The sequence below is a fragment of the Phacochoerus africanus genome, chromosome 4, assembly GCF_016906955.1.
Source record: "Phacochoerus africanus isolate WHEZ1 chromosome 4, ROS_Pafr_v1, whole genome shotgun sequence".
Taxonomy (NCBI): domain Eukaryota; kingdom Metazoa; phylum Chordata; class Mammalia; order Artiodactyla; family Suidae; genus Phacochoerus; species Phacochoerus africanus.
Window position 1 is genome coordinate 4,604,212 of NC_062547.1, and position 14,583 is coordinate 4,618,794.

General features: G+C 59.4%; 1 protein-coding gene across 1 annotated transcript in view; it reads right to left on the minus strand.

The window, feature by feature from the left end:
* The window catches only part of LRP5 (LDL receptor related protein 5), a 121,806-nt gene that overhangs the window by 84,925 nt on the left and 22,298 nt on the right, over positions 1-14,583 (minus strand). Inside the window, 1 exon segment of the mRNA XM_047775070.1 lies at positions 5,370-5,766. Within this exon segment, the coding sequence (XP_047631026.1) occupies positions 5,370-5,766 (397 nt within the window).

Genomic DNA, 14,583 nt, shown 5'->3' on the forward strand with positions numbered 1-14,583 from the left:
TCTCCCTCCAAGTCCCCCTACCCCACCCCCACCCCGACTCCTTCATGTGGCCGCCTCATCTTCAGAGAGAAAACCTCACCCCTTTCAGCAAAGCCTGAGCTGCCGCCCACAAGGGACCAGCACAGTCATCAGACCTAACCCAGCCTGTCCTTGGGGGTCTCTCTGTCCGGCGAGAGAGGGAAGATGATGTGCACGCAGCTGCCACTCCCCCGAGACAGGCGCTCTGGGCCCAGACCCTGCGGTGCACTGGGGCCACTCCCCATCCATGGGCCCTGCAGCCTTCCCTGGGGGGTGTCATTTTGCAGCTGGTGCCGTGGCCACCTGCTGGAGAGGCTGGGACAAGATGACCAAAAATGAGCTGGCGGGGGCTTCGCACGTGGGCGAGGGGCCAAACGTACCCTGTTGTTGTCACCAGGCCCTCCTGCTCTCCAGCCCCGGGGTGAGGGGTGGGGGGGACCAGAGCGCCCACCTTACTCGGAGCACCTCTCCAAAAGCCTCTTCCGTGTGCTCCTCTGCCTCCGAGCAAAGCAGGGAAAGCGGGAATCACAGATCTCCTTGCACAGATGGGAAAACTGAGGCTCAGAAGAAGGCTGGGCTCACACGCTCCGGGAGCACAGCATGGCCCTCCGGGTGAGGCCAGAGCCTGGCCGCCGTCTGACCCATCCCCAGGCCTGGGTGCTGGTGAACTTTGCCCGGCGCTCCGGAGGCTCGCAGGTGCCGTGGGCACAGGCCCCCCGCCGGCCTGGGGCAGGCGCTTCTCCCACCCCCGGCGGCCGGGGAAGAGCCCGGCCCAGCCTGCCCGGGAGGGGTCAGGAAAACACATCTCGGAGTGCGCCCTCCCCGGATGCTCCTGGCGGCCAGCGGGAAAGGCCGGAAAATGGGAAGGCTCAGGACCTCCGCGAGGAGCATAACTCAAATTCCTTCCCCGGCTTTCATAACAGAAGCCGCCTGCTTTCCTTAAATGGGGAACTCGCGTTCCCAGAGCCCGGCTGGCAGGGAGGTGCTCGTGCAGGGCCCTGAACGCTGCCACAGGCCCGGCCGAGTGCCGCGGAGGATCACCAGCGTGCGAGGCAGAGCCTGGTCTCCGCGCAGAGGGCAGCGGCCGGCCGCGGTTGTGGTTGTGTGTTATTTTAGGGAAGGGCCATCTTGCATTTTAAAGAGGGGGTTGCATTTCAGCCTGGCTTTCCCTTGAGACCCAGGCACCACTGCAGCCCCTCGTGGGCTGCTACAGGCCTGGGCCACCTCCCCGGCGTGGGGCTGTCTTCCTGGCCCCGGGTCCGCAGGGCTGGAGCCCCCGGGGCACCTGGTGCTGGGAACAAAGGTGCACCCCACCCCCAGCCTGGGGCTGGATGCTGCACTTTGCCACATGTGCTGCTGAAACTGACCAAGTCTGGCCCCTGGGATCTGTGGGTCCTCCTGGCGGGGGGTCCTTGGTCACGTGCACCCTGAGGTGGACATTCGGACCGAGAACCTTTCTTTCTGACACCGTCGGGGACAGTACCCCCCACCTGAGGAGGGCTGCGTCACAAGAGGACACAAGGAGGCTGCGAGGGGGCAGTCCTCGTGTCTGTGGCCGGGACAGAGATCAAAACCCACTGTCCCCCAGCTCAGGACAGCAGCCCTGCCCCCAGGACTCCGCTCAAATTCATGCCAAGGCCCACTACTCGGGCCAGCATTTGGCAAGAGCCAGGGTGCTGCCCGTGGTCACTAAGTGCTAGCCTGGAGTCCTCCCCTTCTGGGTAACGTGGTGCCTCAGGGGAGAGAGCAGGCACTGCTAACCTCCATCCGCACAGATGAACTTGGGGCCACGGTGCAGCATCCTCACTTTCACTCCATCTGGTAAACAGGATGCTACCGCCACCACTTTTACGCCATCACACAACAGACATATTCCTGGGGCGGGGGGCCGTGGGGGAGAGGTTGGGGCCTCAGAAATCCTGCCCAGGGCATCCACACCAAAGTCAACTCTGTCCCAGGGGGCAGGGGTATGATCCCAGGAAGATCTGGAGAGAGAATTCAGAGGCAAGATCAAAAAAGATTTCAATGTTTAATAGGAAAAGTTTGTGCCAGAGACTGACCAACTCCTATGGATGATACAGACAAAGCCAGCCTCGGGGTGAGCGTGAAGAAGCAGCACCTTCCAACCAAGCACCAGGCCACTGCCAAGATCCTCCCAACCAAGCACCACAGCCTCCCAACTGAGCACCAAGTACCTTCCAACCAAGCACCAAGCACCTCCCAACCAAGCACCAAACCCTCCCAACTGAGCACCAAGTACCTTCCAACCAAGCACCAAGATCCTCCCAACCAAGAACCAAGCACCTCCCAACCGAGCACCAAGCACCTCCCAACTGAGTGCCAAGCACTTCCCAACCAGCATCAAGTACCTCCCAACCAAGCACCAAGCCCCACCCAACTGAGCGCTAAGCCCCTCCCAACCAAGTACCAAGCCCCTCCCAACTGAACGCCAAGCATCTCCCAACCAGCACCAAGTACCTCCCAACCAAACACCAACCACCACCCAACTGGGCGCCAAGCACCTCCCAACCAGCAACAAGCACCTCCCAACCAAACACCAAGCACCTTCCAACCAGCACCAGGCCCTCCCACCTGAGCACCAAGGAGCTCCCAACCAAGCACCACCAACCAAGCACTAAGCCTCTCCCAAACAGTACCAAGCACCTCCCAACCAGCACCAAGTACCTCCTAACCAAACACCAAGCACCTCCCAACCAGCACCAAGCTCCTTTCAACCAAGTACCAAGCCCCTCCCAACCAAGATAGCAAAAGGTCACCAGGAAGAAGAGAAATTCTCCACTGACATGGAGACTGCATTTCAGGTGTGGGGGGGTCTCTGATAGAATGATAGCTAACATTTATTGAAGCCACTAACTAGTTTTGGTGTCTTCTGTATGACCTGTGACACGGTCACAGCCCCGTCCAGATGAGGACACTGAGGCAGGGAGAGCAGCACTGTGCCATCCTCGCTTCTTGTCTTTCTCTCCAACCCACAGGCAAAGCACCAGCAAATCCAGATGGTTCCACCTTCAGCACAGATCCCAAAACCATCCACCTCTGTCCCAGCCCACAACCCTCCTGACCCAAGCGTCCACTTCCATCCCCGGGATCACACCCACTCGCGGAGCTCCCTGCTCCCGCCCCAAAGTCTCCTCTCACTCCCAGAGCCAGAGAGATCCCCTTAAGCAGGCATCAGACCCAGAGATGCCTCCCCTCCAAGCCCACCCCTCCCCCTCTCTCTCCTCCCACCCCTGCAACAAGCCCAGGGCCTCTGCACCGGCTGTGCCCACGCCTGGCATACCCTCCCCCAGATGGCCACATGGCTTCTGCCCTCATCTGCTTTAGGTCTCTGTTCAAACGCTACCAAGAGGCATTCCCAGGTTCCTGAACTACAGTGGGCAGTCCCTAGCCTCGCCCCCCCTTCTCCCTGTGCCCAGGGAGCCCCTAGCGTCACCCACCACCCCCCGTGCCCGGGCCCTGCCTCCTCCTCCCCATGGCACTCATCCCTCTCAGCCATACTAGCCACTCACGCCCCTCCAGGGCATCGTAAAGGCCTTGAGCCTCTCCCGCTGCTGACAGATGCCCCCCTCTTAGCCAGCAGGACTTGGCCACACCAGCTGCCACCTCCCAGAAGATGGTCAGTGACCCAGGTGCCCTGCGGTGTGGGAGAGGCCTGAGACGGGACCATTCCCCAGGTAGTACGGAGACCCTCCTAGAAGGTCAGCCTGGCCCCCAGGCAGCTGGGGCGGCTCAGGCCTCTTAGAGGAGGGTAAAGGGGGATCTACAGAAAAGTCACTGTCTGGCATGGTCCCCCCAGGACGCTGGGATGCCCCTCAGTGGTGGGGGCACCAGGCTGGTCTGGCTGGCCTCAGCCAGTCAGCTTCCGGGGCAGTAAACGCCCCCACCCCCACCCGGACGCAGACACACGTGTGTTCATGGGCACACACGCAGGCTCACACCCTCCAGTCCCACGCTCAGTGGATCAGACACACTTCTGCACGCGCGCGCGCGCACACACACACACACACACAGCTTATGCACAACCCAGCAGCTCCAGAAGGCACCAGCTCGCCTCTGACATCAAAAGCCAGCCTGACACACTTTCTCAGTCAACACGCTGAGCAGCCCCACGTAAGGAGGTTTATTCAGCTACAGAGTGCCCCCGACCTGCTCTGCTCCCCACGCTACCCACCCATTAGTCCTGGCAGGGCAGACTCCTCCAGCCCGGTCTGTAGACAGCACAGCCAGCGTCACCCCCAGGGCAGGGGTGGGCACTGCCAAGGACAACAGCAAGTCGGTGGCATCAGGACCAGAACTCAAGAACCTGCTGTGTTTCTGACAGATGAACAGCAGAGAAGGAGGTGGACACGGCAAGGGGTGGGGCGCGGCCAGCAGGCAGGTGCCTGGCTTGCTGCAGCCCCGCTAAGAGTGTGTGGTTCTCGGGCTGCAGGAGGAGGGGACTGGGGGGAGGCGGCAGGAAAGTCTGCAGGGAGCCTGGCCTGGCTGGGCAGACAAGCTCGGCCGACCTCCACCTTCTCTCCACCCCAGCCTCCACCTCTACACACGTCCTAGCGTTAGCCACTGACAAAACCCGACCTGGAACTCGCGGCCGGGTCCTGAGCCTCCCTGGGTCACGGTGAGCTCAGCCAGACTGGGACGCCAAGGGGAGCAGAGGGCTTCGGGAAGAGACCAGAGAAACACTCCCGCAGTAAGTTCTACGCCTGGACAAGGAGTTTCACTCTTTCCACCCGTGTCAGCCAATGCTGCCGTAAAGGAGCGGAAAGGTGAGTGCCCACACCTCTCGGACCCCGTCACACACACAGCCGAGATGTTTCGTGATTCAAATCCAAGGCCGAGCACATCCGTGGCCTCAGAGGTGGTGAGTTTGGGAGTTCCCGATGTGGCTCAGTGGTAACAAACCCGACGAGTACCCATAAGGATGCGCGCTTGATCCCTGGCCTCGCTCAGTGGGTGAAGGATCCGGCGTTGCTGTGAGCTGTGGTGTAGGTCGCAGATGCGGCTTGGATCCCACATGGCTGTGGCTGTGGTGTCGGCCGGTCACGACGGCTCCGATTCCACTCCTAGCCTGGGAACTTCCATATGCTGCAGGTGCGGCCCTCGAAAGACCCACAAGACAGCAAAGCGGTGGCAAGTTTCACAAAGACAGGACTCGGGATGTGGAGGGGAATCGTCCTCAACAACCACACATTCTGAGAAGTGAACTTGAACTTGCTTCAGGCCCAGCCGGGGTTTCTCTGGAAGGAACGTGGGCTCAGCAAGGCAACGCAGGAGGGAAGCCACGACCCCCGCCCCCGCCCGGGGGGTGGGGTGGGGGGAGGCGCTGGGCTTACCCGTGAGCAGGGTCCAAGGCGATGGCCCGCGGCTGGTCCAGGTCCTGCCAGAAGAGGACCTTCCGCGACGTCCCGTTGAGATTGGCCACCTCGATGCGATTGGTCTCCGAGTCCGTCCAGTACAGCTTCTTGCCGACCCAGTCGCAGGCCAGGCCGTCGGGCGACACCAGGCCGGAGATGACCACGTTCTGCACGGCCGCCCCCGTCTGGTTCAGGTAGGTCTGCTTGATGGCCTCCTCGCTCACGTCCGTCCAGTACACGGCCCCCTTGGAGAACTGGAAGTCCACCGCGGCCGCGTCCTCCAGGCCGCTGACCACGATGGTGGACTCCAGCTTGACTCCGCCGGCGTCCACCAGCCGCACATCCCGGCGGTTGGCAAACAGCAGGAGCGGCGAGGCTGTGCGGACAGAAGCACACGGTGAGGACCGACGGCCAGCTGCAGGCCGCCCAGCCCGGGCCGGAGGGGGGCTCTGCGCCCGGACACACCCGGCCTGCACCCAAGCCCCTGCCCGAGGCCCAGGCCCCTTCCTTCCATTGCCCAGCCACTGGCAGGAAGGTGCCCGGGCAGGCCCAGGCCACCCACAGAGGCTTTCCATGCGCCAAACAGGCTGCCGTTACTGCCACCACCGAGGGCCCCCCGGGGGGGGGCTCTTCCTGCCACACCTACACCTCGCCCTCGGATGCCGTGACCAGGCCACACGGGTCCTCTGGGGGCTGCAGAGAAGTCACATCCCCTTGGTCAGCCTGAGAGGGACACGAGGGCACTGAGCTGGCCATGCTGCCTGGCAGAGGCCCAGCAGGACGTGAAGCCCAGGCAGTGTTAGGAGTCCACGTCCTGGACCATCAGAGCTCAGCCTCCCGGGGACTGTGGCCTCCGTGTCCCCCTCTGGACCGTCATCCCTCCACTCGAACCCCCTCAACGGCTCCCTCTGCCACTCAAGTCAGACCACCGCCAGGCTGTGCCCAGCCCAAGTCCCAGCCCCTCCTCTGTAGGAGGGAGGCCACGCGGAGGATTCGAGGTCAGGACCGCCTACGGGGTCCACCCCTCGCCCCCCCCACCCCCGCCACCATGGCCAGCACTGGCTCACGTCTACACTTCCTTGGGGCAGGAAGAGACCTGATACAAATCAAACCATGGGCTGTTTAATCCACCTGCGCTGGGCACCCTGACCTCTGGCAAGGAGCCGGTCGCCAGAGACAGCTGTCCCCCAGCTCACCCCTCCCTGCCCCGAGCAGGTACCCACAGACAATAAAGAGCCCACGTCGCCACTGGCTGACAGCTCTCTGCGGGTCCCACAGAGGGCGCGGAGCTGAGCGGGCTCCCTTCTGAGCCCCCGGCGCTCTGTACACGGGCTGGGGCTGCGGGTGATAAGTGTGCCCATTTTACAGACGGGGACGATGAAGCTCTGAGAGGAACAAAGTCCAGCAGCATCCCCAAGGCCTCCACCCCCACCCATCCCTTTGCTGTGTATTCGGACTTCAATAAAAAGGTGTCTGAATTAAAAAGGGATGTTTTCCCGGCTGCTACAACCTGCTAAGGGTCCTGGTGGGCCCTGCACTCCAGGAGGGCTCACCTGTCTGAGAAGGCCCTGCCCTGCCCCAGGCCAGCATACAGCAGCGGCTCTATCAATGCATTTCCTCCCCCAACCCAGCCTCCAGCACCCCGACTTCCAGACAGTGAGTCACCTCTGCCTGTGAGAGGTGAGAAGAGAAAGGGTAGGCTGCCCAGAGGGGTCCGGGTCCCCACGGCCCGGGGAGCGGCCGTGACACCCACCACCGGAGGCCCGGCGGGTGGCTGGGTGCCATCCGAGAGTCAGGTGCCGGCCGGCAGAGGACAGCGGGGGAGATGAGGCGGAGGGTCCAGCTCTTCAAAGGACGAAGAATCGTGAAGACCAGAGGTGGGGGGCGTTCGCAGGAAGAGTCGTGTGTGGGACCCCGAGGCACGTGGATCGAGGTGGCAAAACTGCAGCAAAGAGACACCCCACGGTACACAAGGCGAACGGGCGCCCCAGAGCACGTGCCCGTTCGTCGTCACTGTGGCCCTTCCAGCCACCAGGGCACCAATGACCAGTGATCCCACCCTGCCTCCGAGGCTCACGGTGCCCAGGCTTCTGAGACTCCCTGCGGCAAGGCGGCCTAGCCTGTCCCCTCACGTCCGGAAAAGGCAGAACCGGTCCAGGTGGTTCGGGATCTTCTAGGGGTCACAGGCCCCTCTGATAAGCTGAGCCTCTGGCCCAGAAACAGACCTGCGAACACACACACACCAAGCCACCAGGGGGACGCTGAAGAACCACAGCTGAAGGCCACTGGGGAAGATGCCGACTCCAAATTAGCATCTCTGGGCGACAACACAAGCTACTATCTCGGGAAAAGGCGAGCTCCCGTTGCCACGGGTACTCCAGCGGAAATGGGTGAGCACAGGTGAGAGCACAACTCACCTGCCAGGAGTAGTGGCAGGTGGACAGCCCCACAGACAAGGAGGCTCTGATCCGAGGTTTCCCGGGAGGGAGGGTCCCATGGGCTAGTGGCCAGGCCCCAAGTGTGTCCAGAAACCCAGTAACCCCCGCAGTACAAGCCCCAGAGCGGATGGGGCGGCTGGGCTGGGGAGAGACGGGGAGCCGGGGAGTTCTCAGAAGCTGCCCCAGGCACAAAAAATCCTACTTCTGCTCTGTTCTTTCTCCCCGAACTGGAAAGACCGCATTTTCAGCACAGTTTACACTCTGGGCAGTTCAGGTGCACCTTCAAAGGCCACAGATGATGGGGGCGGGGGGTCGACTTCCTGTGCTTTTCCCAAACTGCGAGGTGGGGAGGGAGGTGCCTTGGAGGGACGGGGCGGACGGGCGCGGCCTTGGCAGGCAGGCTCTTTCCAGGAGGAGCCGCTCCTGCTTCTAAGATGTTTAGAAACCACCACACACTCTTCTCAAGTTTGAAGAAGCACCCACTTCACCCTCCCGTCACCTGGGTGACTCACAGTGGCGGGGTGGGAGGGGCGCTGCCTGCCTCCTCCAGATGGACAGACAGCACCTACCCACCCAGTGACCCTCCTCAGGGCCTGGACAACCCCGGCTGATGGGGCCAAGCCCACCAGGCCCAGGGGCCCCGTGGGAGGAGAAAAGCTGGGGGAGGCAGGCAGCGTGGAGGCCAGTTGGGGAGCTGGTGTTGGGACAGGCAGGCCTGAGGAGCCGTGCGCCGGGCTGAGGCCAGGACAGAGCCGGCCAGTGGACAGGGGATGGGGTGTCGTGTGGCCCATGCCAGCCTCGCTGGGACACGCAACCAAACCAAGAATACCCTCGTGTCCTGTATCATGGGGGGGGGCGGGGGAGGATAAGGAGGGACCACGAGATGGGTAAGGCAGGACCAGTGAGTGTCTTGGTGCATCAGGCTTGCAAAGCAGGGCAGCACAAAGCATTTGGGAGCAGGGAGAGTGCTGTTTCCCATAAGATGATCAGGGTGGAATCACTGAGAAAGCGACACCTGGGCCAAGACCCGCACGGGGCGAGGGGATGGCAGAGGGAACGGCCGGTGCAAAGGTCCTGGGGTGAGGATGCAGGAGGCAGACACTGGTCCTATGTGCTCCTTCCCAGGTGACAAGCCCACCTGCCCAAGACCCTGCAGACCAGGGGTCTCGGCTACGTGTGCCCCAGGTGAGGAGGCTGCAGCTCTTGGAAGGGTGCCTTGACCTGCTCCAGGGCACTCCGGGGACAATCTCTTGACCAGTGGCCCAAGCTCTGGGGGGCAGCGAGAAGAAGAAACCAGCACTGCGAGGAAGGAGAGGAGGGAGGGGGCAGACAGGCTGAGCTAGAGCCACTGGCCCGGCCACCGCTGTGCTCCAGGACTTAACATGGGGTCACCGGAAAAAACAGACGCCATCACTTGGCGGCCACAGATTCGAGAATGAACCTTTCAGGAAATACCACGGCATCTGGTATTAAGGACCACGAGCTGTTTAAACCTCCTCCCCAGGCATTATCCCAAGGAACACACCTAAAGGAAGGAAAAGGGCCTAGACACAATATTCGCTGCAGCCTTCCTATCGGAAGAAAAATCAACACAACTGCTCCCACCTCGTGGTAACTAGACGGTTCCCTCAGCAGAAAGTTATGGCCATCAAAGCAGGGAGAAAACGAGTGCAGCAAATGTGTAAGATGCGTCAAAAGACACACACACACACCCCACCTAACGGTAAATCCTGCTTTGCACTAGAATTGCAGCTATGAGACAGTGTCAGGTGGCGACAAAGATCGCAAAGGAGACTGGACAATAAATAAAAGAGGACTTTGCTGAGCCTCTGGATAAATACCTTTAAATGTTTTCACCCCAAGTTATGCTGCTATGAGAGTATCTGTGCAAGTATTTATTTTCAGGACCACACGTCACAAAGGCACACCCATCACTCAGTCCCCCGAGTGAGCCCCCTGGAGCCAGCGCAGCGGGGCGGCTCACACCTGGGTGGTTTCTGGAGTTCCTGCTGTGGCGCAGTGGAAATGAACCTGACTAGTATCCATGAGGATGCGGGTTCGGACCCTGGCCCCGTTCAGTGGGTGAAGGATCCGGTGTTGCCGTGAGCTGTGGTGTAGGTTGCACATGAGGTTTGGATCTGGTGTTGCCGCGTCTGTGGTGTAGGCCGGCAGCTGCAGCTCCGATTCGACCCCCAGCTTGGGAACTTCCATATGCCGCACCTGCAGCCCTAACAAAAAAAAAAAGACCTGAGCGGCACTGAGGGCACCGTGCAGACTGCGAAATGGGGGTGATCACAGTACCCCCACAGGGGGAGTTTTCATCAGAGGCTCCATCCAGTGGCAGCTCATCTCAGGCACTTGATAAGTACCCACTGGGGCAGGAGCAGCGGCTGTAATGAATTAAATGTTTTATCTGCCGGGTCCTGGGCCAGCTCTGCCACAAAGGAAAGTACGTCGACCCAGACTCAGGGGCCTGGTTCAAAGCCTGGTCTGGCCTCCAGCTTTGAGATGTGGGGCAAGACAGGCTCTGGCTCTGCTTCCTCATTCTACACAGCAGGAAAGAGTAACCGCTTAAAAGGCACCGCCGGCTGCTGTGGGCTGCTGGGCAGAGCATCGCGGCACGTCCTCAGAGAGTTCACACATCCCACATCACGTGACCCGGCAATTCCGCTCCTGGGTGGGTACCCAGAGGACGTGCAAACAGGACTCAAACAAATACTTGCACACGCACGGGCAGAGCGGCATCCTTCACAATCGCCAAGGGTGGAGGCAGCCCAAAGCGGACAACGCAACCTGCTCCAGCCAATGAAGTGTTATTCACCCCCAAAGGGGAGCAAAGCACGGACAGCGGCACCAACATGGATGAGCCCTGAAAACATTATCCTCCAGGACGTGCAGCCCGACACAAAAGGCCACACCGCATAGACTTCCGGTCCCACGAAATGTCCCAAGGGGGCAAATCCATAAAGCAGACACAGCAGATTAGTGGTGACTGGGGGCTGGGGGAAGGCGGAATGAGACATAATCGTTTAATGGGTATGGGGTTTCCTATGGGGGCAATGGAATGTTCTGGAACTGGACAGCTGTGGCTACACAGCATCATGAATGTGCTAAAGGCCGGTGAAATGTTTGCTTTAAAAGGGTTCATTTCACATTGCATTGAATTCCACCTCAATAGATAATTTTTTTAGGGCCACACTTTGCGGCATATGGACGTCCCAGGCTCGGGGTTGCATTGAAGCTGCAGACCCCAGCCTACGCCACAGCCACAGCCACACAGGATCAGAGCCACGTCTGCGACCTACACCACAGCTCATGGCAACACTGGATCCTTAACCCAAGGAGCGAGGCCAGGGATCGAACCTGCGTCCTCAGGAACCCTAGTCAGGTTCGTTACCACTGAGCCACGACAGGAACTCCCTCGATAGATAATTTTTAAAGGCACTGCTGCACCCCAAGCCCACTGAACTTCCCCTGTGACCGTCTTCCTTTGTCCTGGCTTCCCACTAGGAAGTCTTTTCTGCGACCCTTGAGTCACACGGCCCCCTTCTTGGGGGCACGGGATACCCCCAAAGTCCTGTGGGTTCTCCGTAGCTCCCTGCCCAGGGCCGGGGAGCAGACACTCCCATCAATTTCTAGGGTGGGTTTGACGCTCCCAGCTCCCTCGACCATGGGGGTCAGAAAAGGGCCACTGCTGCCCCTCCTGCCCCGGGTACCAGGACTGGGACTAACACGCAGCAGCTCCCACAGTGGAATCAGGAGCTGAAGAGGCCGGCGCCAACAACCCCATTTTAACCCATGTAAGCGTATCCACTATTTATATATAGAATTCATAGCAGATGTCTCGGCTTCCATTCCGATAGCCTGTATTTTACGCTGTTCACATGGTTACACTAAACACAGCCCGACTCACGGTAACCCAATCCTCTGCTACGACACCAAAATAAGCCACATTTTCAGTACATGCCTGATTGATATTCACCAAGCGTTACATTGCTCACTGGAGCGGGCTGGAGCCTGGACACCAACGATGGATTTATCAGTCAGGAACGGTCCTTTGTCCCATGCCAGCCCCACGGCACGGGGAAGGCCAAAAAGTGGAAGACAGTGTGGGCCATGTTCGAGGAGCCTTCAGTGCAGTTGGGCAGGACACACGCTACACACACACACACACACACACACACACACAGCTAAACCACCATCTAAGCAGGAAGAAAAGGCAGTTGAGTGACACGGACAGGAGGTGCCTGGAGCAGAATGAGCCGTTGCGTGAAACCTGGCAGGCTTCCTGGAGGAGGAAAAGCTGGCTGTGGGTGGCCCTGGCAGGCTTCCTGGCAGAGGGACACTGGGACCTTGAAGGATGAACACCACTTAGCGCACGCCCAACATGCCCGCGCCTGACCTGAAGACGCGGCTACGTGCTCAGGTTAATTATTTCTCCCCGCAACTTTCCTGATGCCTAATGGCTCTGGGTGCCTCTGAGCCTCAGGCTTCCCAAACGGGGTACTCGCCACGGCTCCTCTGCACCGGCTTGTCCCTGCATCCCCAGGGCCGAGCGGGAGCTCCTCCTTGCTACCCTGTGCGTGACACCCCTCCAGCAGTGCCTGCCTCTGCTTCGGCTGCCTGCCGTTCTCTACTCACCCAGCCCTGTGCCGCCCCGCGTGCTGAGCCCCAACCAGCCCTGGCTGCTGGGAGAGCTGGTCCCTCCTAACCCCCATCCTTCAGGATGTCCTGGGCCCACCACGTCCCCTTATACAGCCAGTTTCCCAAGTTCTACAAAATCCCCGTTAGGACGTTTCATGGCATTGTTCTCACACCATGAAAAAAAAAAAAATCAAAAACGTCAGAGCTTAGCTGGCAGGACAGAGAGAGACAACGATGCTTATCGGGGCTGCTGTTGGCACAGCCCCGTTTTACGAGTTTATTGAATTACGGTGGCAGGTGGATGGAGGTGATGGTTACACAGCACTGGGAATGAACCTCATGCCACTGAACTGGAAGCTTTAATGCTTAATGTCATAAACTGTAAGTTATGTGTATTTTAATACAATTCAAAATAATATAAATAAACTGATGGTTTAGTGGTCCTATAGAATGTTATAAGCTACTAAAAAGAAGGACTTAAAGCTTCAGTTACAGCCTTCATTCAGGATTGTTTTGGGTTTTTTTTTTTTTTTTGGCCATGCTCAGGGCGTGCAGAAGTCCCCAGGCACCACAGTAGTGACAACGCTGGATCCTTAACCACTAGGCCACCAGGGAACTCCGATTCGTGATTCTCATTTTAAATGCTAGGGGGTCATTAAAGCATGTCCAGCACAAACTACTTATTCATTATTTGAAGCCAGTGGAGACTCATCTATTTGTATTTCGTAAAAGGGGTTAAGATCTGGAGTTCCCATTGTGACTCAGTGGGTTAAGAACCTGACGTCGCTCTGTGAGGATTCAGGTTTGATCCTTGGCCTTGCTCAGTGGGTTAAGGAGTCAGCGTTGCTGCAGCTGCAGCTCCAATTCACCTCCTGGCCTGGGAACTTCCATATGCCATAGGCGTGGCCATAAAAGGGGGAGAAAAGGGGAGGGGTTAACAGCTAATGTTCCCATTTACTCTGATGTTCAAAAGGTTCCTGGGTTTGGACGGTGCGAGTCCCTTGAGGCTGTCTCTTGGGTCCCTGGAGGCTTGCTTTCCTTTCTTTCTGCTGCAGTGACATGCTCCAGGTTAACGGGCCTGTGTCTCTGTCCCAGCCCGAGCTTCAGCCCTTTCCCCAGGAGCTCTGGTTCCTCTGAATGGAGAGGGATCCTTCGAGGCCAAGCTCTGGGCGCTGGCTGTGCTGCCTCTGGGCTTCCCCAGCAGACAGAGCTGGGAAATACACGCGGCCCATCGTCCGAGTCACAGCCGCTACCCTGGAGAGTCGCCCGCCGGCTCCGAGTTACTGGTAACCCCCTGGATGCTCAGGAGTGTCATTCCTGGGCCACACGCACCCAAGGGGAAGAACGGTCGCCGGCCCCCCGGCTCCCGGCCGAGGGAGAGACAAGCTCCGCCTTCCTGCCTCAGCTCACACTGTCCAGAGTCCAGCCAGGGCCCCGCTGCTCGCACCTCTGTGCTTTTTGTGGGTGACTCCACTGCTGAAAACGGCCCCACATACAGGGCCGAGGGGCTGAGAGCGTGCGGATGGCTGCGGTGTGGTGTGTGTGCAGAGAATCTGTGTCAGGCATCCAACATGCTCGTCTTGGTTGGGTTGGTCGGAATGAATCAACACCACACATCAGGGGTCTTTAAACAGAAACACGCATCCAACAAGGCTGTGTATTGATTAGGAGACGGAAATGTGGCCGGAGGCTCCGGGAACCCAGCCTGGGATCTCCCCGAGGACCAGCGGCTCAGAATTTGCTCAGGGTTTGCGGTCCCTTTACAGCAGAGAACGACTGTGAATAATGAAAATCCACTGCATGTATATACGGACACTCTGATACACACACATCTGTAATATGTCTGTGTGTGTGTGCACACGTGTGGTAAGAACCCACCAGTTCACGGCAGCCCCTGCAGGGTTAAACCTTTCCTCAGGCTACTTTCCAACCGTCCCCCCCGTCCATGTTTGTCCATGCCTACTGCAAAGTGGACACATGGCTTTTGCGACGGTCAACGCATTCACTTCTTTGCTCAGTATCACCAACTCCCAACCACCCCCGTAGCCTCTGCTGGCCTTCCCCCACCTCCCACAGGCTATGTCGCCACTGGCACCTCTGTGTGGCACCCA